Source organism: Carcharodon carcharias, chromosome 10 (genome assembly GCF_017639515.1).
Source record: "Carcharodon carcharias isolate sCarCar2 chromosome 10, sCarCar2.pri, whole genome shotgun sequence".
In the NCBI taxonomy this organism is placed as follows: Eukaryota; Metazoa; Chordata; class Chondrichthyes; order Lamniformes; family Lamnidae; genus Carcharodon; species Carcharodon carcharias.
In genome coordinates this window covers 74,369,358-74,396,185 of record NC_054476.1, presented here as the reverse complement: position 1 = coordinate 74,396,185, position 26,828 = coordinate 74,369,358, and the positions used below count along the sequence as shown (strand labels likewise).

Genomic DNA, 26,828 nt, shown 5'->3' with positions numbered 1-26,828 from the left:
GCAAGTATCCCATATGCCTTCTTAATCACCTGTCCCACTACCTTAAGGTACCAGTGGACATGCACACCAAGGTCCCTCTGATCCTCAGTATTTCCCAGGGTCCTATCATTCATCTTGTATTCCTGTGCCTTGTTTGTCCTGCCCAAGTGCATCACCTCACACTTGTCCGGATTAAATTCCATTTGCCACTGATCAGTCCACCTGACCAGCCTGTCTGTATCTTCCTGTAATCTACGGCCATCCTCGTCACTATTTACCACCCTACCAATTTTCGTATCATCTGCGAACTTACTGATCAACTCTCCTACATTCAAGTCTAAATCGTTTATATATACCACAAACAGCAAGGGACCCACCACCATCCTTATGGAACCCCACTGAACTCAGGCATCCAGTCACAAAAACACCCCTTGACTAGCACTCCCTGCTTCCTGCCACTCAGCCAATTCCGGATCCAAATTGCCTTGGATCCCATGGGCTCTTACCTTCATTATCAGTCTTCCATGTGGGACCTTATCAAAAGCCTTGCTGAAGTCAAATGCATTGCCCTCATCTACACACCTGGTCACCTTTTCAAAAAATTCAATCAAATTTGGTCAGACATGACCTCCCCTTGACAAAACCATGCTAACTGTTCTTGATTAATCCCTGTCTCTCCAAGTGTAGATTAATTCTGCCCCTCAGAATTGCTTCCAATAGTTTCTCCATCACTGAGTTTAGACTGACTGGCCTGTAGTTCCCTGGTTTATCCTTTCCTCCCTTCTTGAATAACAGTACCACATTGGCTGTCCTCCAGTCCTCTGGCATCTCTCCTGTAGCCAGAGAGGCATTGAAAATTATTTCCAGCGCCTCTGCTATCTCCTCCCTTGCCTCACTCAACACCCTGGGATACATTTCATCCGGGCTTGGAGATTTATCTACTTTTAAGCCTGCCAGACCACTTAGAACCTCTTCCCTTTCTATGCTAATGTCTTTAATTATATCACAGTCCGTCTGCCTGATTTCTGTGCCCACATCGTCCCTCTCACTTGTGAACACCAGCACAAAGTATTCATTTAGAACCCTACCTACGTCTTCCGGCTCCACACACAAATTACCACTATGGTCCTTAATGGGCCCTACTCTTTCCCTAGTTATCCTCTTAATCTTAACGTACTTGTAAAATAACTTTGGATTTTCCTTTATTTTACCTGCCAATGTTTTTTCATGTCCCCTTTTTGCTCTACATTCTGAAGGTTGAAACTAGGTCTTTGTGGTAGAGTTCTTTGGGAAATCTTGCTCAGCCATTGAGAAAATATTGTTTTTTATTCAGATTACTGAAGGTAACTCACACTTTTTAAAAATCATTGTTATCTTTGCTGTATTGAGGATACATTTCTCTCTTCAAGATTCCCCAGCCAAAGGTGCAAATTGTCAGTCTACTCCGAAGCATCTGTTAATGCCCATCTATGGCCAACAAGGACTGTCCCATTTTCCACTTTCATCTTTTTTCAAGGAAGCATCTAGCCCATATAAGCTCAATGGTCATCAAGAAATTGTTGAACAAAAGTATAAGGGGAGGTTTTCCTCTGCTCTGCACTGGGTACTCTATTCTCCAGAAATAGAGCGCAGAAAAAAAAGTGGCTACCATCAGTTATGCCTCTGGTTACATTGTGTTGATCTGGATTTTCCTGATGCCTCTCCAGGTAGCATTACTGCTAGCAAACACAGGCACTGCTACTTTCGTGAGGTAGGAGGGAGAGTTCCTAAATCTACTTTCTCAATTTCCTCTGACAGCACTTTGTAGATGTTGCAATATAAATATTCCCATGGGTATCTGTTTGCCCCTGCACAATCAGGAGTCTGTGAGGATTCCAGGGCCTGACTCCTGGATGATCAAAGCATTCGCGACCTACTGGCTGTTGATTAGAGGCTCAAGGAACAGTTGCCTCTCAACTCTTGCAGCTGCATTCAAACTTACAACCCAAATTAGAGGAACAACATTCAGCCAGGGTCTGGTGCCTCAAGGACATGCACTGTGCCTGTTGAACACCCAATGGGTACCCAGACCAAAAAATCTGCTCTATAACAAATAATACCTCGCCTTGAGAAGTAACGTTGCTTAGATATGAATGATGGCACAATAAAATCTATCATGCAGTTTAAAATTTACAATGCTGCATATGGATGTACATGATGAAAACAATCAATCCACATGTAAGGCCCATGGGGATTGAAGCAAAATGTTACATCTGCATAGTGTTGCAAAAGCACCGCTAGCCATTCGTGATAAGAAACAGGCTCTTGGACACTTATTGAATAATCATTAAAATCCTTCACTTCAGATTGTGTTAGCAAATATACGCAGGCGTATGTTAACAGAAAGAAGTGATGTGTATTGCATAAACATTTAGTGTGTGATTGTTTTGCTGGTTATGCAGAATGACACCAGCATAAAGAATTCTGTGACCACTAGAATTCTTTGTAATCCATAAATGAAATATTCCCCCTTTGGGGAGATTTATCTAATTCAGCATGAGTGCTTACTCAATGTTCTGTTCTCATATGAATTTAACGGGCACAGCATTTCAATGTAACTACAAATGTAAAACACAACAAAGCAGATGCAGAATTATGAGGATGTAGTCAAATTTCTTTCCCCTTCCCTCCCCAACCCTTCATAAGTCAATCACCACCCTTGAATGACCTTGCTGAAAACTACAATCTCATTTTTGATGGTCATTATTGATTACACAAGAACCTAAAACATGAACATGTCTGTGTCTAATTTGCCTGATTTTGGATGACCAGAAACCAATCCTTCCAAGACTTATCAATAAAATATCACAACCTATCCATTAATCATCTTTTATTGCACTTCAACAATCCCTCTACTCAATTGCCGAGATTAAACCTGTAATCCCCTAAATAAAATGGAACTTTGTTCCTCCTCATTTTAATTCATGTTGTGTACATGGCAATGAGATATCACCAGAAAGCCTCCCAATGAATGGGTACAACATTGTGGTACAGTACGAAGCAATACAAAAGTCCCAGCATTGCGTTTTGGGTCTGTGCTGAGCAAAATGATAATTTCAATAAGAGCGGTGGTTGGGTGCTACCTGTAGGCAAGAGAGCTGATAAAAAAACAGCCAGGGCTTCAGTATTTTGATTGTTATCCATGATTCCTGCTGTCCACACATCTGACAGATGCAGGTGTGTAGACAGTCGGCGAAGGTGGAATCAGATTTGACTGTGCTGTCTTCTCAGTGAGTAGTCAGCTAACACCCACTATCTAGGCTCATATGAAAATTGGGTATGGAGGGAGATATAGAAGGGCTGCTGCTACCAGTGGAAATGGAATCCAGCGCATCTGGGGGAGGAAAATGAAGAAAATGTTGTGGTGGAGAAAAGTGAGGAGGGGAGGGGAAATTACTCAATTACATTGCTTTGTTGTGCTTTGGGTGTTGCTTTAGTGTGACCTTTTATTTCATGAGTTTTCAAACAGGGGTTATTACAGCAGCAAATTTTAATCCATCTGTCATTGGATTTTCATTATATAAGTAACTGAAGGGCGGAAAGAAATCTTAAACCTAATTTACACTTGCTGTCACTAGTGGCTCTGCAGAACATCTATACTAGAATTAAGTGCCATCTTGAGGTGAAACAGGGATAAAAGACGAGAACTGCTGAATAAAAAACATTCTTGGGACATGGAGTTGCTGGCACAGACAGCATTTATTGTCCATCCCAAGCAGTTTTTTTTTAAATACAAGTAAATGGCTTGCTAGGCCACTTATGGTTGCCAACGACAGTGGTGTGGAACTAAAGTCACTGAGTAAGAATGGCAGGTCTCCTTCCCTAAAGGACATTGCTATAAGTACCCACCTTGTTCACCAATCAGGCACCCTCAGGTCACTTTTTCATAATGTTTTCTTTTATTTCCAGCTTCTAAAAGCTGAATTCAAATTCTCAAACTGTCAAAGTAGAATTTGAACTTGTGCTGTCTAGATTATTAGCCCATGCCTCTGGGTTACTAGTCCAGTAATTAGATCAGGCTGGCAGATGTAACTCAGTTGATATTTTAAATTGTCTTTATTTGTACATAATTCCAACCATTGACAATAACAGATTAAAGTGTGAAATTCACAGCATTTTGGGAAGTACACAGGCAGTGTTTGTTGGACACAAATCCTTCAACAGTACGCACTCTGCAGCTGGAAGATACAAATTGAGTACTTGCAGCACCACCACTGGCAGAAGCTTGTAATGACCGCTTGACAAGTTTATGGAAGCAGTTTTCATTTTAAAAGTGGATGCAGAAATCGATAATGGAAAAATTTAACAGGATATGTGTGCAGATGTAATTTGTTTCTGGAAATGTACACACACTTGTCTATTCAGTGAAACAGATGGTAGGAAGCGATAAATTAACTTTCAATGGATAAAAGAGTAGTAAATGAAACAAAGTAATTGGGCAGCACAGATCCGATGGAGCCACCATTTCAGCGCATTATTAATGTCACTGAATACTGACCCCAAACATCAGTGCAGAATAATCAACACAAAATCCTGCCAATGATTGGTTAAAGTTTTAAAACTTCAATACAATGAAAATAGCGGACTGTGAAGACTTATTATTCAACAGAACCTTCTGTTTCACAATTTATTTCTTATTCTGTTCACCAGATAAGCATTTGAAAAAAAAAAGTAGAGTAGCAGCTCATGTTACTTCTCAATTGTTTTCATTTGATTGGATATTTTATCAAAATGTTGCCGGATCCTGGAAATCTGAAACAAAATCAGAAAATGCTGGAAACATTCGGTAAGTCAGGCAGCAACTGTCACACATTTTCTACATAGTACTGGGGATGTCAAATGTTGTGAGCATCTTATTTAGCCCTCGCTGCTAATGTTAGCATATTACACAAATCAGTGCCATTCAATAAGTTATTCTTAAAAACAAAGTGAGCAGCAACATTTATTGGAACACAGCCATTTTAACACAAATGGATAAACACAGCCACAGGCCAGAATGAGCTTTGAAATTTCAAATGAAAGGAGAACATCGTGAATTTGCACTTGAAGGACATTGCCAGTTGTTTCCATTTTTACTTAAGATTTCGAATGTCCGTGCTGTTTTATCTCTGGTTTGTTAATCTGCATTAGTTTGTTTTTTCTTCATAAATTTATGAGTTCTGGTGCTTCCTATGAACACTTCACAAATTACTTGCGAAAGGCAGAAAGACTAGATGGAAAACAAGGCAGTGAGGAGAGAGAAGAAAAAAATTGAATGAAGAGACAGGGTGACCAACTCTTCAGAAATAAAATAAGGGACACTTTGACCATGAGACCAAGGTGAGGGGTGAGAGCAGGGAAGCAGGAGCGACAGCAGGTTGAGGAGGTAGGGAACCCACCTCACTGAGCTCTGAAAGAAAGGACCTGCACGTACACTGATAATAGTACTTTATCATGCCTCCCAGACATATATAACTTATAACATAAAAACAGTGATTTCGAAGAGCAGTGACTGATGATTATGTAAGCACTTCAGTTAAGATATAAAATTGGCTATATTGTTAAAATAAATCCTATCTGAATTAAATAGATTTTCACCAATACAACCACCAGGGCCATCTAAACTGACTTTAGTACTGCAGCGATTTGGAATGCCCTGCTCACATTGCACAGTTACGTTAAATTACTTTGGTTTACAGAAAGTTATGGGGGCTTGGTGTTGGGGCGGGTTGGTAGGGATGGTGATGGTGGGTTAGAAGCTAGTCCAGGAAATTGGTCAAGCCCACAGGATGAATTATTGGAAGTTTCTGCTAATTGCACTCACTTGCAGACCTCATAGAATCATAGAGGTCTACAGCACAGAAAAAGGCTCTTCGGCCCATCGAGTTTGCGCCGGTTAAACAAGTACCTAATTATTCTAATCCCATTTTCCAGCACTAGGCCCATAGTCTTGTATGCCACAGCATCGCAAGTGCACATCTAAATACTTCTTAAATATTATGAGGGTTTCTGCCTCTACTACCCTTTTAGGCAGTAAGTTCCTGATTCCCACCACCCTCTGGGTGAAAAAATTCTTCCCCACATCCCCTCTAAGCCTCCTACCCCTTACCATAAACCTATGCCCCCTGATTATTCCTCCACCAAGGGGAAAAGTTCCTTCCTGTCTACCCTATCTAAGCCCTTCATAGTTTTATATACCTCAATCATGTCTCCCCTCAATCTCCTCTGCTCCAGGGAAAATAACCCCAGTCTATCCAATCTCTCCTCATAACTAAAACTCTCCAGGCCAGGCAACATCCTGGTAAATCTCCTCCGCACTCTCTCTAGTGCAATCACATCCTTCCTTTCATGCGGATTCCAGAGCTGCACACAATGCTCTAGCTGTAGCCTAACCAGCATTTTATACAGTTCCAGCATAACCTCCCTGCTCTTATATTCTATGCCTCGGGTAATAAAGGCAAGTATCCCATATGCCGTCTTAACCACCTTATCTTCCTGTCCCGCTACATTAAGGGACCGGTGGACATGTCCACCAAAGTCCCTCTGATCCTTGGTACTTCCCAGGGTCCAACCTGGGAAGGAACTTCAAATTAAGCTGGAACTTTTGGGTGCACAGACATTAATTGGCACATTTAAAAGCTTTTGCATGTTATATTGCTTTAACTTTACTAAGAAACTGGCATCTGTACCCCAACTAGCAAGTAGTTTTGTATAATTTTTTTAAAGCCATTTGGCTTACTCACAGCTGGTAGATTGACGCACTGTAATTAAAAATGCTTACATTTTATGCTAAACCATGTTCAGCAGTATTAATCAATTGGCACCAAATTCCCACTTCTTAATATACCAAGGAATATTTTTAAAGAAAATTTGACTATAAAAAATTGTGTTTTAAAATGCTGCCCGATTGCACTGCTTCATGGCAGATATTGCATTTGGTGATACGTGAATAAGTTCAGTGGAAAAGCGTGAAAGGAACTTCTCAAAACTAGTACAATTTGGGCATACTTTGCACGCAGATCACCAGCTGCAATCAGAGTGGGAATTCTACTTGAAGGCAGAATGTCATATGTAAAATAAGAGAAACGAACCATTTGCAGATGTACTATTCTTAATATATTGATAGATTTTAAAAAATGAAGGATAGAACACATTTCTAAAGATAGGAAATATTATCTTTCCCTTCATTTGTTTGCCCTACAAATGTTCAGTGGTGCCAAAAACGGGTCTGAGCTACTACTTCCTTTTGTAGAGAGCTCCAGACAATAGTTCTTATTAGAAATGCGAGTACTAGTCACCTGTATTAACCTATAACCAATGCAAGAGTCTATTATTTCACTGCGTTAATTCAATTGCAGGCAGTCCTGCAGTTTCTTCTGTAATGAACCAGACATTTTTCATGTTGAAATAAAAAGTTGTGCCTAGCAAACTTTAATCAGTTACCATTGCCCGGGGGTTATTTTTGTGTTGCTTAAAAGGCATTGGATCATTTGGTACTAAAGTGTGTTGCAATCCAAATACGAAATAAATGCTTTGTATTGGAAATATCCTAGTAACGTAACATTTTATGCAGCAACGTACAGATGGAGTTTCATCATCGTCCTTGTTAATCCAAACTACAAAGAATTTCAATTAATTTATCATGCTTTTATTTACATTTTTTGGGAATATTTTGGTTTATAAATTCACTGTTGAGAGCCACTCTAGAGTCATCATGTTACAGGCTTGGAATGCAGATCTTTCATCCTGTGATGTGGATTCCCAGGGTTGGACAGTTCGAGAGCATCTCTCAGGGCTTTACTTACACTACCTATTTACAATGGAGCCTCTCAAGAACTCCTGTAATCGACACGATTACTGTTTGGGCAGAGAGGATGATCCTGCTTGAGGAGCAAAGAAAATATGAAATAAATTTGGGCAACACTGTCTACCTTTTCTAAGAAAGCAAAAGGGGACTACTTTGAAGTAAAATTATTTCCTCCTGGACTTCCTGTTTGTTCTCAGTCATGTCATATTGCCAGTGGTGGGAAGCTTGGCAGCAGAGCCACCTATTGGGTGACCAATTGAGACACTTAAGCCAAATAAGCTTCACTTCCACCTCTGCAGGTATTTGGCTATGTTGGAGGGCCCACCACCACATGAGGAAACCCTGGATAACCCTGGCAGCTTCCCAGCAGGTTCTAGGGATGGGGGGTTCCCTCCATGATGGAAGCTGCATGGCCTGTTGAGAAGCCCCCAGCAGTAAAGGCCTCCTGTCCCACCCACTGATTGCTAGAACCTGGTTGCCAGGCTCTACCTTCTCCCAACCACACTGATCTGTTTTTGAGGGCGCTCTCCCATTGAGACAACACTGGCTAATTTGGCTGGCAGCATTTGGAGGCAGGCTGTTGTTCTTAATTTGATACCATTGGCAAAATGTCGTCACAGGGTCCTGCCACCAGCCAAAGAGGAGTCAGCTCCTGCTTTCGGCCCAGGCTGGGACTTGACCATTGTCAATAAAATTCAGCCCACTGTTATAGTATTCAGGCTAATTATATGTCAGGGTTAGATTTGTTACTTTGTGAGCTGTTAACTATCTCACTGAATAAATAGAAAATGAAGGTTTTACAGTGGTTAAACTAAGTTGGGTTGTTGTTATAGTTCACTTCTTTTAAACACTGTCCTATAAAGCTGGTGCCACAGTCTAATGCAGTGTTTGTTTTGCTGCCTTTCAGGAAAGATCATGAGAACAGATGACAAAACCAATGAACAAACAAAGCAAAGAGGATACTCTGATTGCTGGGTGCACTAAGCACTTACCTTAAATCAGGGAACCTAAAGCACACTCTGGAACATAGCAAAATGTTCTCCTATGGAAATAACTGGTGATGCTCTATTCAAAAAAATTTATCTGGAGTAAAACAAAGTAAATAAATCCCTAACATTCTTTCCCTCTATGCTTGTTTAACTGTTTATATGCCAATTTTGATGATTTTCCACCAAATTATTCAACCATATCTTTTTCTATATATTTCATGTTGCCTGGTGTCAAGTTTTGTTCGATAACACTCCTGTGAAACGTCAAGTGATGTTTTACTATGTTAAAGGTGCTACAGAAATAAGCTGTTGTTAACATTGGAAAAACCCAACAACCATAAACCCTTAAAACACCAGTCACATAAATAATTTTGATACCAGTACCTAAATTGTAGACCATAGACACAATAATAAATTTAGGACATTAATACTTAAAACAAATTCAAACTGTTGCAATGGGCTCAGTATCACCTGTAATTAGTTTCATAAATGTTACTTGTTTAACTGCTGATATGGCACTACTAGGATTAGAATTACTCCACTTTTAACCTCTAATTCTAAGATACCGCTGTACTTTGGAAAAAAAGTTAAGCAAAAAGAAACAAGTAACACTATGCACAAACCATGGGAAAAATTGCTGCCACTGGAGTAAGATGCTCTTCTGAAATTAGATTAATGCACATCAATGCGACAGAGTGGCAAGCATTTCACGCTGCACCTGGTCATGCTATGCAAGATTTAGATTGCTCACACTGTGGTAAAAACTGAATTCTACAATTCCTCAGCAATTACTCTAGAAACCCCTTGAGTATAGAAAAGAGATGAAAGACTAAACCACCCTCTCCCTTTCCCCACATTTGTATTTGCTTAAAATTTTCTCCTGCATATCATGCGATCACCGACCTTCCTTTTGTTTTCCCCTTTTGCCTGCCACTGTACTTGATTAAAATCTTTCCAAATTGCTTAAAATATTTCTAACTTCTTCCAGCTCTGGTGAAAGGTCATCAACCTGAAACGCTAACTCTGTTTCTCTCTTCACAGATGTTGCCAGATCAGTTGATTATGTTTTACTTAAAATTTTTAGCATCCACAGTATTTTGCTTTTAAAATACTTACATTACCTGAACACAGCTAAGTTGGCAATTGCTATGAAATAGATGAAAATGGGAAAACAAATCATAACAGATTATGTAAATAGTTTTATCCTCACTTGCTTCTTTCAGCAGCTAGCTCCATTATCAAAAATGTCTTTCCTTTTTAGTGTTGCATTTTATCCAAAGCAGCTGAGGAAAATATAGCATTCCTCAAAACATGGTTTGATTGGTTCCTGCACTGGATATAAAGGTAGAGCATGGAAGTTTCTCCGTGTCCTTAGTGCACATATGCAATGCATGATGTATTGCTGACAGAAGATTACTGGTGCAATTCATGATATGTGTTGAGTTAGCTGATCTAATATGGGAGGAACAGTTGGAATGTTAGAAGTGACTTCAATATATCTGAATTTTTTTGGGGGGGGGAGGGGCAGGTGGTTTGGGGTCGGGGGGGTGGGGGGGGGGGGGGTGGTGGGGGTGGTGGTGGTTGAGAAATTAGAGATGTGTTCCTGCTACTAACTGTTATCAAGTTACCCTTGCTGGAGGTGTGAATCTGTGGATTCTGTGTAGCAACAGACACATCTGAGATGCTCTCTATAGTCAAATAGCTTGATGAACTTGCAGTTTAAATGCAAATAGATGAATATACATGTGGGTGAGATATTGGGAGTGCTGCCAGCAACCACAGAAATTAATTCCAACATGATTTTCCACCTTCTGGGGAGAAGTTTCAAAAACAAAGAAAAAGAACATTTTGCCACATGTAATCTGCACACGGATGCTTTCAGATAACAAAGGAAACTACAAAATTGCTCAGTGTACTGTCTAAAAATACATTATGACAATTTATACCACATGTCATTTCAAATTAACAGTTTAATTCCAAGAAATACTTTTTTTAACCTGTGGGCATTAAAAATCCTTAAGTGACTGGTGCTTGTTGGGCAGATAAACCGAATATATTCAATACAAAACTCTCTTTCCAAATAGCCGTGTTTAGAAGACTAAGTACCAAACTGCAAGATTTTGATTAAAGTAAAACAACCTAACCCCAACCCCACCTTACCCTCTCCCCATTCAACTTAGAAAATAAGTAGTGAGCTTTCATTAACCTACTCAACATAGATTCTGGAAGAATTATGGCTTGAGACCTCATCACAGCCTTGATCTAGTCACAGATGCAAAAGTTGAACGTCAAAGGAGAAGCTACAGCAGCTACTGAAACATCAAGACAACATGAAACTGAATATGGCACTAAGGAGCAAAACTGAGGTCAAAGGGTCAAAACAAAAACCCTCCGGTGGGTGGAGTCAAACTTGACACCAAGGAAGGTAGGTGGCTGGAGGCCAATAATCACAACGGCAGAGTATCATTGCAAGAGTTTCCTTGGTCCAACCATTTTCAATTACTTCATCAACAACCATGCCTCCATCATAAGGCAAGGAATGCGACTTCTCAATGATAATTCCAGATCATTCACAACTCATCCAATAATGAACCAAGCATCCCAGCCTGCAGTACAATAAGAATAAAATCCAGCTTTGGCCTAAATAAGTGCTGGGTAATGACAATTCCACCAAAAGAGAATCGCTTTTACCTCATGAAAAGTGATATCTCATTTGAAATCCCAATGTTAAAAATTAACTAGAAACAGACAATGCAGGTGATAAAATAAAAATTTGGATCTGATGTTCTGGAGAAATTTGTGTAGAGTTACATAGAATCTGCAGCACTGGAACAAGCCATTTAGTGCAACAGGTCAATACTTATTTTTATGCTTCACATGAATCTCCTCCCACTCTAATCACCTCTTCCCACCTTAACTCCTCCATTCTTGGTATCCCTCAATTCCCTTCACTCAAAGGTACACATCAACATTCTCCTCAAATGCATCAAGACTGCAAATGCTTAGGCAACTTGGACTTTTTGTCCTATTGCATCTCCACCAAGGGCATGTAATTCCTGCATATTGCTGGATAAAAATAAAAGTTGGCTCCAGTAATAATATATAATTCAGTTACAGTATGATCACACTACTGGGCTAGTGCGTCATACTGTTCTATTGTGTGGCACCAAGGTAATGGGCCAGACCTTAAAGCAGTAGATTTACTTACACCAAATCATCCATAATTTTTTGAAAAAAATTCCTTGAAGGCAACTCTTCTGGTTAAAGTGCACTTGAATATTAAATGGTACTTACACAGGCCGGCAAATCACTAGGTCTCCCTTATTGGTTCCATATGCTAGGCCCATCCCAGGTTCTGGAAGCCAACGTGCTGAGTTTATACTAACATGTCTTCTCTGGTCTGGCGGCATTGGGTACAAAACATTAAAAACTCTCTGGAAAGAGAAAATGAGATGACAGTTAGGTATGTACATGGAAGTCAGGGTGACTGACAAAATTTCTGTTCCCTTCTCTCACCTGTAGACTATTGTTCAAATGCAAAACGAGAGATGTGTTGTTACACATGTGTTGTTACAACCTGATGAATATACAGCTAGTTTTCAAAATAATGTTATATTTGGACTAGAAACTTTTCTAGGTTGATTGGAATTCCTCCCGTGAGTGAATGGAACAGGATATTGTCATTGGAATTCTACTCAATGAGAGTGAATTAAAAGACAGAAAATGCTGGAAATACCCAGCAGGTCAGGCAGCATCTATGGAGTAAACAGAGTTAATGTTTCAGGTCAATAACCTTTCCTTGGAAATGTTGGGGGGAATTTTGTGGAGCCCACAAAGTGGTGTACGTAGTGATCTAATTAGGTGGGATGTGAAATTTCGATTTCCAGATGGTGGATTGTTATGATCCTGTTAGGGACTGTTAGCATTTAAAAAGAAATCCAAATACCTCATTTTAACTATTAGAACTACATCACAAGATTTCACTTTTTTTAAACAAAAGAAATCCCAAACTTTATTGTACATAAGAGCAAATTAGACAAAAATACAATTAACCTAACAACATGGTTTATAACCACGTATGTTATGCATTCAAGTTTACTTCCTCCAAGAATTCTCTTATAAGTCGCATCAATCTTGAAATTTTTATTTACTTCTGTAGCAGGACAGCCCATAGGTATGCCACAGTCCTCTGGAAAAATTTTCCTTAGCTTCAGCTATTCTCAGAGTTAAAACTTTAATTTACCTCCCTTGACTGTGGAGGCCCTCAGTCCCTTGTTCCAGTTACTTTTCAATACTTCCGAGCTAATCTGCTGGTTACTTTCGATTGCAATAAGACACTGTGAGGTCTAGTTTCAAATCAGGCAATCATCCAGCTTCTGTTCCTCACAAGATTCAAACTGAGATTAAGCCTCACTCACATTTCACGCGGTCATTGATGAAGTTAGTGTTTTACTCTGCTTGCAGTGCAGGTCTGTCTAAATGTCATTTATTTTTGTTAACTTCTCTCAGCAAGCTTCAACCAAAAACTTCTCCCAGCAAACACCCAGATAAACTGAAACCAGTGAGCCTTCCTAAGCTCCACGACAACGTAGCCAGCTCTGGGCTATCCTCAGCCCAATCTTTAATTTAATTGTCCTTCATTTATAATTTATTTTGTGATCTGATATAATAAATGGGTATTATAGCCTTTCAGGGTTCACGGAATGCTTTAAACTAATTTAGTTCTAACTCAAAAAACAAAAACAGCTCTCTGGACTGCATTTCTTTGCAAGCAGTGTAGACACCACAGCTCTCCAGCTAAGTAAGCCCACCTGATGTTTTATGATCTTACCTTTCTAACTTTTAATCTTTCAAAGCAACATGATCAACCTTTTTAAGTGTAACAGATCCCAAGCTGCTTTAGTTGTATTTATCCCATTTTCTACAGTTAAATTTTAATTCGTAAAACTAAATGTTATACACTAAAACACATGAACAAGGTTGAGATGCAGGGCATTTGGACTGAGATTGGAGTAGTGGGATCAGATCAACTGCTCACTCCTCCCCAGGTCGTACCATTAGTTTAAAAGTTTAACTTACTCACCAACGTGGCCAATTGTTTACCTTCACTACTAGTACCCAGAATAAAAGAGACATTAGCCAGGCTTCTTTTTTTTAGGTTATTATAAAACCAGTTTAATCAAATAGAAAGGCAAAGTTTATCAACATCCTGTCTTTCGAGATATCCTGGGTCTCTCACATACACATCCGCACAAAAAAGCAATGAAAATAAATAGAAATGGAGGAACTTGGCCAAAGGTTAAAAGTCAATCGTTCAAAGGTAAAAGATAGGTGGTGGAGTTCTTGAAATGACGCCTGGGTAATATGTTTGGTGTCTCAGCATTGATCCATGAAACAGTGACTCTAGCCCTCCTTTCAAGACAGACTCATGGAATACTCGAGGGTACTCTATTCCAGCACATAGAGCATCTCAGGAGCAGCTTATATTCACTTCTGGCTGTGAACTGGCTCTGGACCATGAAGACTGCTGTCTTCCTTCTCAAGCAGTTGGTCCTTCTCTTCCCAAATCAAAACCAAAAACCACTTTTAAAACATAGTCTTCCAGTATTTTTTCCAGAGCCACAAAACCCATGTGATTCCCTTTGTACACAGTTCACACGGGTCAAGAGGTTGACAGTTATTTTTCAACTGCTTAATTACCTTTTCTTGTAAAAGGATGATTTTTCCAGGAATAGCAATCAGAGTCCTGCATTAACACTTTAAGGGACAGTGTCTTTTAAAACACCAATTCTTCCAGAATGTCCCAAGTCCTTGAAGATTAACCATTTTCTGTGATTAACGTTCATGACAAGAGATAAAGTCAGTGGTATGTCGAGCCTCATGCCAGCCTCTGGCAGGTTTATACTTGTAATACATTTGCATGCCATGAATATGCACTAGCATAAAACCTTTTTTTAATTATGTCCCAACTTCAAGGTAAAGTCAGTGGTACCCATTTCAATTTTTGTTTAAAGATGGTGTGCAACTGTTAGCTTTCTAAAGTTCTGAAGTTTTGTGTAAGGTCAGTAGTTTTCCTTGTTTAACTCTATGGAACAAGGGAGGGAAGCAGGAAAATGTGGAGCATGTGGAGTGAAATTGGGGCATGGAGGTGTGAGGTGGTAAGGACCTGGCATCCAGAGTAGGGGGGTGGTGGGGACAGTCAGTCAAGGTTAAGAAATGAGCGGCTTAAAGGGCTGTATTAATTCTGTCCAAAGGTAGGTTCATCTCAGGGTGTTGGCTGACAGAGTTCTTATAGGGCTTTGAGTTCACTGACAATATTTCAGTTATCCCTGCTTTGAGAGTAATCTTGGGCAATGTCCTTTACAATGCATAAGAGGGAGGGCCAGGTGAGCCTTCAAGTTCAGCCATGTCCCACAGAGTGGCAAGTACAAGGGACACTAACATGAACATTCATTAAAGAATGGACAAAAAAGCACATTGCTTCTTGCACAATAAAGGAAATGTCCCTTACTCCCTTGTAATCACCACTATGTGCCAACCATGAGGCATGCCAGTACATTTAGCTCTCTGACTAAGCAAATCTCAACAAATAATGGTGATACACACATGAATAAAGTGAAACCAATGTAACATGAAATAATTACAAGTGAAATTTAATTCTGAAAAATACAGAGGCCACTTTTATGCTCTCAAGTCTCTTGTTAATGGCAATGGAGTTGGGCAGGAAAGTTTTGGCCATGATAAAGGGCCTCCTGTTTGACCTGGGAAATCATATTTGGCTATTTTAGTAGAGTTCTTTGAGAAAGTAACAAGCAAGTGGGACCTGAAGATGTGGTGTACTTGAATTTTCCAAAGGCATTTGATAAGGTGCCACATCAAAGGTTATTACATGAAATAAGAGCTCATGGTGTAGGGGGTAACATACTAGCATGGATAGAGGATTGGTTAGTTAACAGGAAGCAGAGAGTAGGGACAAATGGGTCATTTTTGGGTTGTCAAGCTATAGCTAGTGTAGTGGAGTGTCACAGGTATCAATGCTGGGGTGTCAACTAATAATAATTTATATCAATGACTTGGATAAAGGGACCGAGTGTATGTTTGCTACATTTGCTAATGACCAGGTAGGAAAGTAAGTTGTCAAGAGGACATAAAAGAGTCTGCAAAGGGATTTCAATAGGTTAGACTTAGGCTGAGATTCAGTTCCTCAGTCTCATGCGGGACAATGGGCATCAAGACTCCACCACCGGCCCATCGCAATCTCTTTTCTCCTGCCCAGGTGGTGTCCCACTCTTGAAGGTCCTCCTTAAACGTATTTGCCAGGTCTTTTTTGGCCTGCCCCATCATCTTCTTCCATCTGGTGGTATCTATTCTGCTGCCACTCTGGCGAAGTGTACGTCTGAGAGGCGAAGGACGTTACCTCAGCATCAGTTGTCTCTCCGTCACAATATCCCACAGGCGCCTCTGACCTCCCTGCAGCACTTCCTCAATGGTGATTCTGCCTCTCCATATGATGCCCAGGATCTTATGTAGACAGCTCTGGTGAAGGATGCCCAACTTATGTCTCCATGTCTAACTGGCATAGATTGTGGTTGGTACTACTATAGACATGTAGAGTCGCAGCTTCACGGCTATGATGATGATGTTGGATGGCCTCATCTTTTGGAGCCGCTAGGAGACCGATGCTGCTTTGCTGATTCTTTTGTAGATACCGATCTCTCCATCAGCCTCCCTGGGGATATTGCTTCCTAGTTAGGAGAAGTGGTCGACTAAGATGGGTTAAAAGTGAGTGGGCAAAAATTTGGCAGATGGAATATAATGTGGGAAAATGTGAACTTGTACACTTTGTCAGGAAGAATAGAAAAAAACTATATTATTTAAATAGAGAGAGACTGCAGAACTCCATGGTACAGAGGGATCCGAATATCCGGGTTATGAGTCACAAGAAGTTATTTTGCAGGTACAGCACATGATCAGGAAGGCAAATGGAAAGTTGGCCCTTATTGCAAGGGTAATAAAATATAAAAGTAGGGAGATGGTGCTACTGCTGTACAGGGTCTTAGTGGGATCACATCTGGAGTACTGTGTACAGGTTTGATCTCCTTATTTAAGCAAGGATATAACTACATTAAAAGCAGTTCAGAAAAGGTTCACTTGGCTGAATCCTGGGAAGAAGGAATTATCTTATGAGGTGAGGTTGAGCATTGGAATTTACAAGAATGAGAAATTATAGTCTAGAACTAGGGGACACAGTTTAAAAATTAGGGCTTTCCTCTCTTAAAATGGAGATAAGGAGAATTATTTTTTTCCTCAGGCAGTCATTATTCTGTGGAATCTCTTCCCCAGAGAGCAGTGGAGGCTGGGTCATTGAAAATATTCAAGACCGAGTTAGATAGATTTTTGATCGACAAGGGAATCAAGGGTTATGGGAGGCAGATAGGAAAGTGGAGTTGAGGCCACAATCAGATCAGTCATGATCTTATTGAAATGGGGCTGAATGGCCTACTCCTCCTCCTAATTCCTGTGTTTGACCAGAAGGCTCTTTTATAGCCCATCCATTGCTGCTGCATTGTAAGCTGAGTGTGTTTCAGCACTGACAAACACCACCTGCCATAAAATCGCATGTGTCTCCTGTGCATGCTGTTAGCACTTCAAATTTTAATTGAAATCGCAAGGGAAATGGAGAAAAGCAAGAAAGCAGAAGTGCCGTATACCTCTGGTTCAACCCATGAGAATGGTGCGCCACTGACAAAATTCCTGCTGCTAACCGTGTTTCCCTCTCCACAGATGCCTGACTTGAGTATTCCATAACTTTGTTTTTATTTCAAACTTCCAGATTCCTCAGTATTTTGCTTTTGTGAGTTATATAACCTCTGATCCATGGAAAGTGCTAAGATATATTATGGATAGAAAATAGATGAGTCATTTAGAATTCTGTGCTTGACACAGCCCCTCACATTAACAGAGGCGCCAGTTGAGTTATGAAAGGGCTAGGGAACTGGGCTTGGTAGGGGACAAAATTTGTCTTTATTCTGTGAGCTTGCTGAAAAGTGCATGGGCAGATGTCAAGAAAGAACGGTTGCAGCCCCATTCTTAGCCCTCCACACCCCATCTCAATCAAAAATTCTGACAATGTCGTCTGGATTTAAACGCAGAATGATCACTTGAGTGAATATTTGGAGTGCAGATGATGCCTGCATGGCTAGCAAGCATAATTTAATGTCTTGAGGAGAGAAAAACATGGAAGGAGGGGAGAAAAACAAATATACATTAAAAAATTGATGTTATTTTAAAACTTCATTAGTGTGCAGCTTTGACAGCAAGAAAATGCTGCGTTTCAATCCTTTTAAAAAGCACCTCCAGTCAGGACATCCAGCATTTTTAAAAGTTTTATATGGAATAAGGTTGACATTTAAACAAAAGTGTTACTCTACTTAGTTGAGGACAGTGTTACTTTAAAACAATTTAACATTTATAAATAAATTGTCTCTTGCAATTATCTATGCCTCTTGGTGTACTGTCGATTATGTTTCACAGAAGGAAAACATGGAGACAAAGGGCTTAGGCATGATGAGACATTCCAGCTGGTTTAACAGCTAGTTGTGTTAAGATTGGGAAATCAATTCTAGAAACTGCAGTTATCTACTGAGAGACAGCTAGCTCTCACAAAGGTCCACTAAAGATAAATGATGGGATGTTTATTGTGAACTGAATTTTTACGGCTGAGAGAGTTGGGAAACTGAGCTAATTTTTGATGCTAAAAAGGATATTGGTCTATGACAAAATACAGTGTGCTTTAAAAAATTGCTTTTTATTTTGCAAAAGTTGTTTTCTGTGATCTGTCAGCTTGCAACTAGAACCCAACATTAGACAACTGCACTGAAACAATGATGGAACTGTTCTGAAAGGACATCGCACCATTCCACCCAATTTCCTTAAAAAATGCAATTTTGAATTAAAAAACCTTCCAAAATTAAGAACAAAGTTTACATATCAAATACAAGGCTAATAACAGCAGTACTAAAATACAACTCTGAATCAAACCATACTTCTTATTCACTGTGTTAGCCAGTAATTAATACTATCGATGGTTTACAAAATGATTACGCAGAGATGAAGTGATCGGCTCCCATTAAGAATGAAGGCCGGAATCTTCCAGCCACCCCTTGGCACAGTCGGCAAGCCAATGAAATCTCTGTTCACATCAGTGGGACCAGAGGAGCTGGAAAATTCAGACCAATGGAACAAAACAAATGTTTCCTGGTCCTGAAAGTCACGGTATGTTAAAAAAATCTTTGATATCATTCTCTTTTATGAAGCTAAAATAATGTAGGCTAGTATCAGTTTGACTCGGTTAACATCACTTCAGCCTCTGAGTCAGACTTTGTAGATTCAAGCCTAATTTCAAGGTTTAAGCGTGTAACCTAGGATGCTATCTCAACACAATGCTAGATTATCGAGGTAGCATCCTTTGGATACCAATGCCCTGTCTCCCTCTTCAGCAGTTTGGGTGGGTATGTTGAAGATTCCACATCGCTATTCAACAGGAGCAAGGAGCTCACATGGTATCATATTCTTCCCTCAAACAGAGCTACCAAAAATAGATAAACTGGTCATTGCTGTGTTGACTAATTAACACTAGTCATTGGAAAACTGGAGGAACAGCACCTCATCTTCCGACTAGGCACTTTGCAGCCCTCTGGACTTAATATTGAGTTCAACAATTTTAGATCATGAACTCTCTCCTCCATCCCCACCCCCTTTTTCTGATCATTTATAATTTTTTTTTTACACTATATTTTTTCTTTACCCTATTTTTAAATTTATTTCGATCTATTGTTTCATCTCCACCTTTTAGCCCATTTCGATCCCTTCCTCCCACCCCACCCGCACTAGGGCTATCTGCCACTAGCTTGCTTCCCTTAATGTCCCCATTAGCACATCTTTTAGATAATATCACTACCATCAACACCCCTTTGTCCTTTTGTCTATGACATCTTTGGCAGTCTCTTCTTGGCCTCCACCTATCACTGGCTCTCTATCAAGCTCTCCTATCCCACCCCCTTCTACCAGCATATATTTCATCTCATTTCTAAATGTCTTAGTTCTGATGAAGGGTCATGTGGACTCGAAAATTCAACTGTATCCCTCTCCGCAGATGATGAGTTTTTCCAGGTATTTTTGTTTTTGTTCGAGATTTCCAGCATCCTTTTTTTTTTGCTTTTATGTTATTGGAAAAGATGTGTAAGACACCATATAAACTCAAATTTGTCTGCTTAACATTCATTTGCAGTAAGCTACAAAATCACACTGCATCATAACGTAGTCTTCACCATTTCTGAATTGAGTGTATTATTTGAGCACTGTTTTAAAAAGCACTTGAAGAAAGAAAATTAATTTGGCCAAATTGTAATTGTACTTCAACAGTCATTATGAGTGCATTAATAGGCTGAACTACAGAGTGAACTGAATGCATGGGTCGGCATACACAGAAAAATGCCCACACCAGTGAGGAGCATTTAGACAAATTTCAGCACTGTGTACAAAGTACTGAATAACAAAGTGCCTCCATCAAATAAAAATGCTATGTGCTAGGACAGCACACTCTCTATTAGCTGTCAATGCCAACCCCTGCACTCTTCTAGGGACAGGCTCAATAATGAACAATTGCAACGGTACCTATAAAGTTCTTTAAGGGGGGATGCAAATGGTCAGTTGCAGTACCTAGGTGGCAATTTGCAATCCATGACTTGCACCTTTAAGCTTTTCACAGGTATCACAACAACAACAGAAAAATTCAACTGAATACTACATACAGCCAACTGCATACAGGATCTTTCAAAGTATTCTATAATCAATTGTGTGATAACCACTCGCCTCACTGGAGTTGCTCAGTGGAGAAACCCCATGTGACAGCTTGCCAATTAAAACAGTTAAACAATCCTGTGGTGCTTGAATCTATGCCTACATGTTTCAAAATGCTCTGTCACTGTTCAATTTATTTCAGGCCATAATCCAGCATTTAAGACACCATTCCCACCAACAGCCAGGGGTCAAAAAAAACAATGTATTTTTATAACTATTGTTCTGTTTTAACACCTGCACAAGATTCATTTTCTATATTTACGGGAAAGAGTCTAGGTGACTAGCTACAAAGCGAAAGATACTTTCAAAATAGCTATTACTATACTTTTGCTTTATATTCCAGCAATTTAAAAAAACTTGAAAACAAAAACAGCCCCAATATTCAAGCAGAGGCAGGTTGAGAGTAGGTGAGTCCAATATTGTGTGGGACAACTGGAAGTAAACTCAGCACATTGGTCAGTGGTATCTTAGCAGTCAGTTCATCATCATTTTACTTCCCAGTTTGGAATCACTGGCCCTCACCAAATGGCCACCTTCACCGAAGGCATTGCATCTATTGGGTGCGTGCCATTACTTGTCTGGTCTGTTCTGTCCTCCATTGCAGGACAAAGTACAAGGAGAAAAGGGCCTGAAGAGGTCTTCTATAGATCTCAGTTAACAACTGCAGGGGAAGAAGTGCTAGAGATCAGTGGCATTTTGACATCCCTGGTCATAGGAAATGCAAACCTCCCAGCTACCTGGTGACACAATTAAATATCAGCATCCACATGTCACTAAGTCATGTTGACTTTATTTTAACAGAGTGAAGTCTGATCATCTTCATAATGATTAAGTTGCAACATACCTGTCCATTTTAACTCATATCTTTTCCTTCTGCCAGGGCTTTCACACTTGCAGAAGTCCATGGACCTTGCAGACTACGAATCTTCAGCGGCATTGGTTTTGAGGCTACACCATCACAGGCCTTGTGCAAACAATACATCACTGATGATGCATACACTTAAGTGAGGCCAGTTAGACAGATAACTGGGTTTTCACCTAGCAAATCTCACTTTACAAATGAACAAAAAGTGGTGGCAGGGACAACTGTGGAGAGTCTGCGTCTGAGGGCACTGCTCAGTTGCACACAGATACTGAGTCCAACTGGGAGCTGTCAATGAAAAGGAGAATCATTCAGCACCAGCAGAGAATGTACTATGGCAGGCCTTCCAAGCACAATGATCTCGACTGCAAAGAGAAAGAAGGAGTCCATTTCAAGCATGAGTGGGATGAAGTTGCAGGGCATTGCAACAATGTCTTCTTGTGTGGGTAGAGTGGCCAACTCTCTAGATCAACAATGGCAAACAAATTAACCCATGTATGTCTTGACCATGGCTATGCATACTCAGTGGACACCAACACGTCTTCTGTATTTAATAAGATGGCACTTACTGGCCTTAACATGTTCCACTGCTCAGCAGCAAAGTGCTCTCCCAGCAGGGAGGGTGGCAGGGAAGTGAGGCTTGGCTGAGGGTGATGGTGGCAAAAAGCAGACGAGTAAGTAGAGACTCTACTCGAACTATTTACACTTCTCACTCATTGCTGCCCACACCCCTCTCAGTTTTTGTCCAGGTTCACACAGGCTCCAATGCACAGAAGTTGTTGGGCAAAAGCTCAGCAGTCTAAACAACAATCCAAGCAGCTTGTTTTTATCTCTGCTGAAGCCATGGAGTTTTCACAGCATAGGAGTCGTAGGAAAAGGAAGAATGAAGCTTTGTTGTAGCACAAGGGTATACAAAAGTTATGAGAATGTCATGTTGTGATGTTTTTGTTCTTCAGTAGAATCACATAAATGTATTAATATGTTCCACTTTCCTGACTTGCCCATTCTTGGTTGCTGAGTGACAAGCAACCTTTTAACTCGCTTGATGAATGGGAAAAGGTAAATTGACAAGGACCAATGTGGCAGTGCGCAAGGGATGGTTTGTGGTTTGCAAGACTGCTTTGAGCCAGTGGCATTGTGGGGTTGGGAAGAATGACTGCTGTATGTGCTTTTGACATTGGTCCATTGGTGCAACCTAAGTGAATAGGGTTATCTCTGGCAGCAATGCGAGTAACTGCAGTTGCATTGCACTCACCACCTTCCTCCTCCTCAGAACTGCCTGCAGACATCTACGCTTTATCAGTCCTGCAGATCCAAACCTCACTGCTACGTATTGTTGTGCAAAAAGCAGCATTCCACAGGATACTCTAATTCGTGTATACTGAAGGGTGTCTGCACATCTATCTAGGCAACTGAAGCACATCTTCAGCATACAGATGACTTGTTCAATCACACATCTGATGGTCATATTCACTGTAGGGCTGACAAATTTTGTCAGGTTTCTAATGGGTGTCATTAGCCAAGTTTGATGTGGGTATTCTTCGTCTCCTGGCAGCCACCCCTTAAATGTGTTTGCAAGTACAAAGACATTGGGAAGCTTGAACTATTGTATGATGAAAACAACATGGTAGCTCCCCAGGAACCTTGCGCACCATTGCAGAAATACCTATGATCGCACAGCAACTGCACACTGATGGGAGCTGAAACTGCAAATCCATGCACATCCAGATCACCCAGCAATGTGTGTGCAGCTGATAACACCATAGGTTGGCAGGAAACCAACAAGGGGCACAAACCTCACTCACTCATTTTGACTGGTGTCGTCAAGAGCAAAGTTCACATAATTGCCGGCCCTGACAAACAACACTTCAGTCACGTGTCTTATGCTGGCCAATTAGGATATGTCTCCAGCAGGGTCCTGGAAGGTTATACTGGCAAAAATAGAGGATGGTGGAACTCTTATTTATTCATTCACAGGACGTGGGCATCACTGGCTAGGCCAGTATTTGTTGCCCACCCCTAACTGCCCTTGAGAAGGTGGTGGTGAGCTGCCTTCTTGAACCACTTTAGTCCACTGTAGGTACACCCAGAATGCTGTTAGGGAGGGAGTTCCAGGATTTTGACCCAGCAAGAGTGAAGGAACAGCAATATATTTCCAAGTTGGATGGTGAGTGGCTTGTGTGTGTGTGTGTGTGTGTGTGTGTGTGTGGGAACTTACAGATCGTAGTGTTCCCATGTGTCTGCTGCCCTTGCCTTTCTAGATGGTAATGGCCACGGGTTTGGAAGGTGGAGCCTAAGGAGCTTTGGTGAGTTCCTGCAGTGCATCCTGTACACTGCTGCCACTGTGTGTCAGTGGTGGAGGGAGTGAATATTTGTGAATGGGGTGCCAATCAAGTGGGCTGCTTTGTCTTGAATGGTGTTGATCTTTGAAGCCATTTTGAAGTCACTGGTAATGTGTGGTCATCATATCCAGCGTGGAGCATGACTTCTAGGTGTCTGCCGGTGTCTGTTACTTCTTGATACAATAACTGTAGCCTCCTGTAACAGTGCTGTTCCGACATGCCAAGGGAACTCAGTCTCTGCCTGTACATCCCATGTGATGGGTAATGTATCTGGAAAGCTGCACTCCTCTTTTGCACCCCTCTCTGCTGTGCAGTTGCAGGCCCCTCAATAGCAGGCTCTGAAGGATGACAAAATGCCACCCATTCTGATATGATTCAGAAAACCTCCAAAACGTAGAAAGTTGACTCTCAGCAAAAGGACTGTGAACAAATTCTTTCCCAGTACTAGACAGGAAAGTAGTGGTGAGTACTGAATACTTCCTGAGTTTATTATGTTCTAACCAGCCCCCTCAATTGCTGTTGTGTTCTTGCCTTGCTTTCAATGGTGGCTTTCAGGAAGACTGGGAAACCAATGGATGCAATGTCAAGTTTAAAATATGCCTTCAAGTGAACACTTACCAAATGTTACCAAGTAACACGCTCCTCCTGAGTGGGCTGTGTGCAACCAATGACTTCAAGTTAAACACAGAGGTTGGTGACCTGTAGCCGACTTCCTTACGTGCTCACATTTTTGCAGAATTTACCAACCCACGCACATGCAAACCCATACACTCCTCCAGGGTAAAATTCTCTCTGTGTCTAATTCTGTGAGATGAACTCCCATGAGCTATTAGGTTTTGATATTCAGCCAAAATAGTCTCCAGATTATCTGCAAATCAGATGAGTAACAATGCTAGTTTACCTCAGCATCAATAGTGCTGTGCAATCCTAAGAACAATTACAAAGGCATCTATTTTCTGGATATATTTTGCAGGAAGGAAGCTTGAAAGCATGAAACAGAGATGACACTGTGTTTTGGAGCATTATGCCTTTCCACATGAAAGACATTTAATCTAAATCGTAATGAAATTATATAAGCAGGTAGATGAACATCTGAATAAGAGATCAATAAACATGTTGGGTGTGAAACCCTTCTCCCAACTGTTAAGCCATCTTTCTCTTTTAGACAATGACCCATCTGTTCATTTCTAGCGGCTTTTTATTTCAATTTCTAGCATTTGCCTTTCTTTTTAAGCTGGGGTTGTTTTGTCTAGAAAAAAAGCCAAGAGGTGACCTGAGAGAGGACTTTAAAATTATGAAAGGGTTCTACTTGTCAGAATGTGCAGATCTGGGGGGGTCTTAAGTAGAAGACAGTCACTAATAAATCCAAGAAGAAATTGAAGGTAAACCTCTTTCCCCAAGGAGTGATGAGAATATGAAACTCGCTACCACAAATAGTTGAGGCGAATAGCATAGATGGCAAAGGGAAAAGCTAAATAAATATGAGGGAGAAAAGATGAGAAGAACATGTTGATAGGATATGAGGCGGAAAGGGGGGGGGGTGCAACACGAGGTGGTGAAGGCTCATGTGCAGCATTAACACCTGTTGGCTCCAATGGTTCGTTTCTGTGCATTAAGATTCTATGCAATTCCATCAGCAGCAGACTGAAAAGTGAAGCATGGACACCCTGTCTGAAACGGCCATTAATACACTTACTCAGGATATAATACTCCTGCCTTTTCTTAACTCCATATTTAGTGCAGCAACCTGGTCTGATTTGTGGAAGCTGTCGCTAACAAATGCCTCAGTTGCATTGAGCCTCATGATTTTGGTATATCAAATGGAGTGGACAAATTAGTGGAGCTGCCCCAGTTGTACTGGATGCTCCAGCAGGACAGCTCCAAACTTAATTGAAAAAAAACATTAAAAACTGGTGTGGTGAATCATCTTCAAATGAGCCCAATTGCATGATTATTATTCATTAAAATCCAACAGTGCTACAAGTCTAGGAAGGACACAGTTTTGTGAAAAAGAGTTACCCGAGGTGGACAGGCTATTCTAGAATGTCTGAAGTTTGGGGGTGACATAGGCTGTGGCCAATTTTGGAGTTAATCCAAATAGGCATGGGGACAGAGCAGATTATATCTGTACACTGTAGGTGGACTACCATGTGCAACTGTATATTATTCACATGGGACTGTTGAGATTTTCTACTCTTGATGTTACCCAGCAAATCACAGACCAAAACCATGGTATATAGTAATACATGCCATGTGACATTTGCCTTCACAGCTTTCTATGTAGCCTGATGTTTGTTAGCTAGCATTATGAAATATATTGGAAAAACATGTTTCTTAGAAAATAAACATCAATGCAGCCTAGAAGCATGTTGAGTTGGTGTATGAAATGCACGGCTTCATTGGCTTCTCTTCCAAAGGCAAATTTCTTTTTTCAAGGAGATGCAAGTACATGAAAGGCATTTCCCTGTAAGCAAGATAAAATTTAGCCCAAATTGAATTACAAAGCAGTCTTGTTCATCTTGTATTCACTGGCAGCACTGACAAATCTGAACAAAAGCTACATACCTGGTCAGTCTGGAAGTATTGCCCAGCACAGAAAAACTCCTTTAGCTACACTGGCATCAGTTGCTAAATGCTCCTAAGTTATATTCTGGGGCAAGGAGGAAGGAGAATAGCTAAAAATGAGAAAAAATACATACACGTAGAACAACTCCTGTGTAAATTGTTCACAAACATTCATTGTGTCCATTATACTCATCCCATATTGGAACAATACATTCTGTATCATTCAGATTCAATAATCCTTTTTGGAGTGCCAGTTATTTGAAGCATATAATCTGTGATGAGCAGAGAGAAAATATTATAGGAAAGTTTAATTGAGCGTAACACTAAAAGCAACTCTGCCTAATAACTAAAAGCTACATTCTGCAGATGGAGACACGGCCTGAATTTTGCCCATTCTTAATTCT

At 40.6% G+C, this 26,828-nt stretch overlaps 1 protein-coding gene across 4 annotated transcripts in view; it reads right to left on the bottom strand.

The window, feature by feature from the left end:
• The window catches only part of LOC121283200 (activating molecule in BECN1-regulated autophagy protein 1-like), a 508,780-nt gene that overhangs the window by 58,687 nt on the left and 423,265 nt on the right, over positions 1-26,828 (bottom strand). For all 4 annotated transcript variants that reach the window (XM_041197450.1, XM_041197453.1, XM_041197452.1 and 1 more), the window contains one exon: positions 12,088-12,227. In XM_041197450.1, coding sequence (XP_041053384.1) covers positions 12,088-12,227 — 140 coding nt within the window. The remainder of the gene's footprint in view (positions 1-12,087; positions 12,228-26,828) is intronic.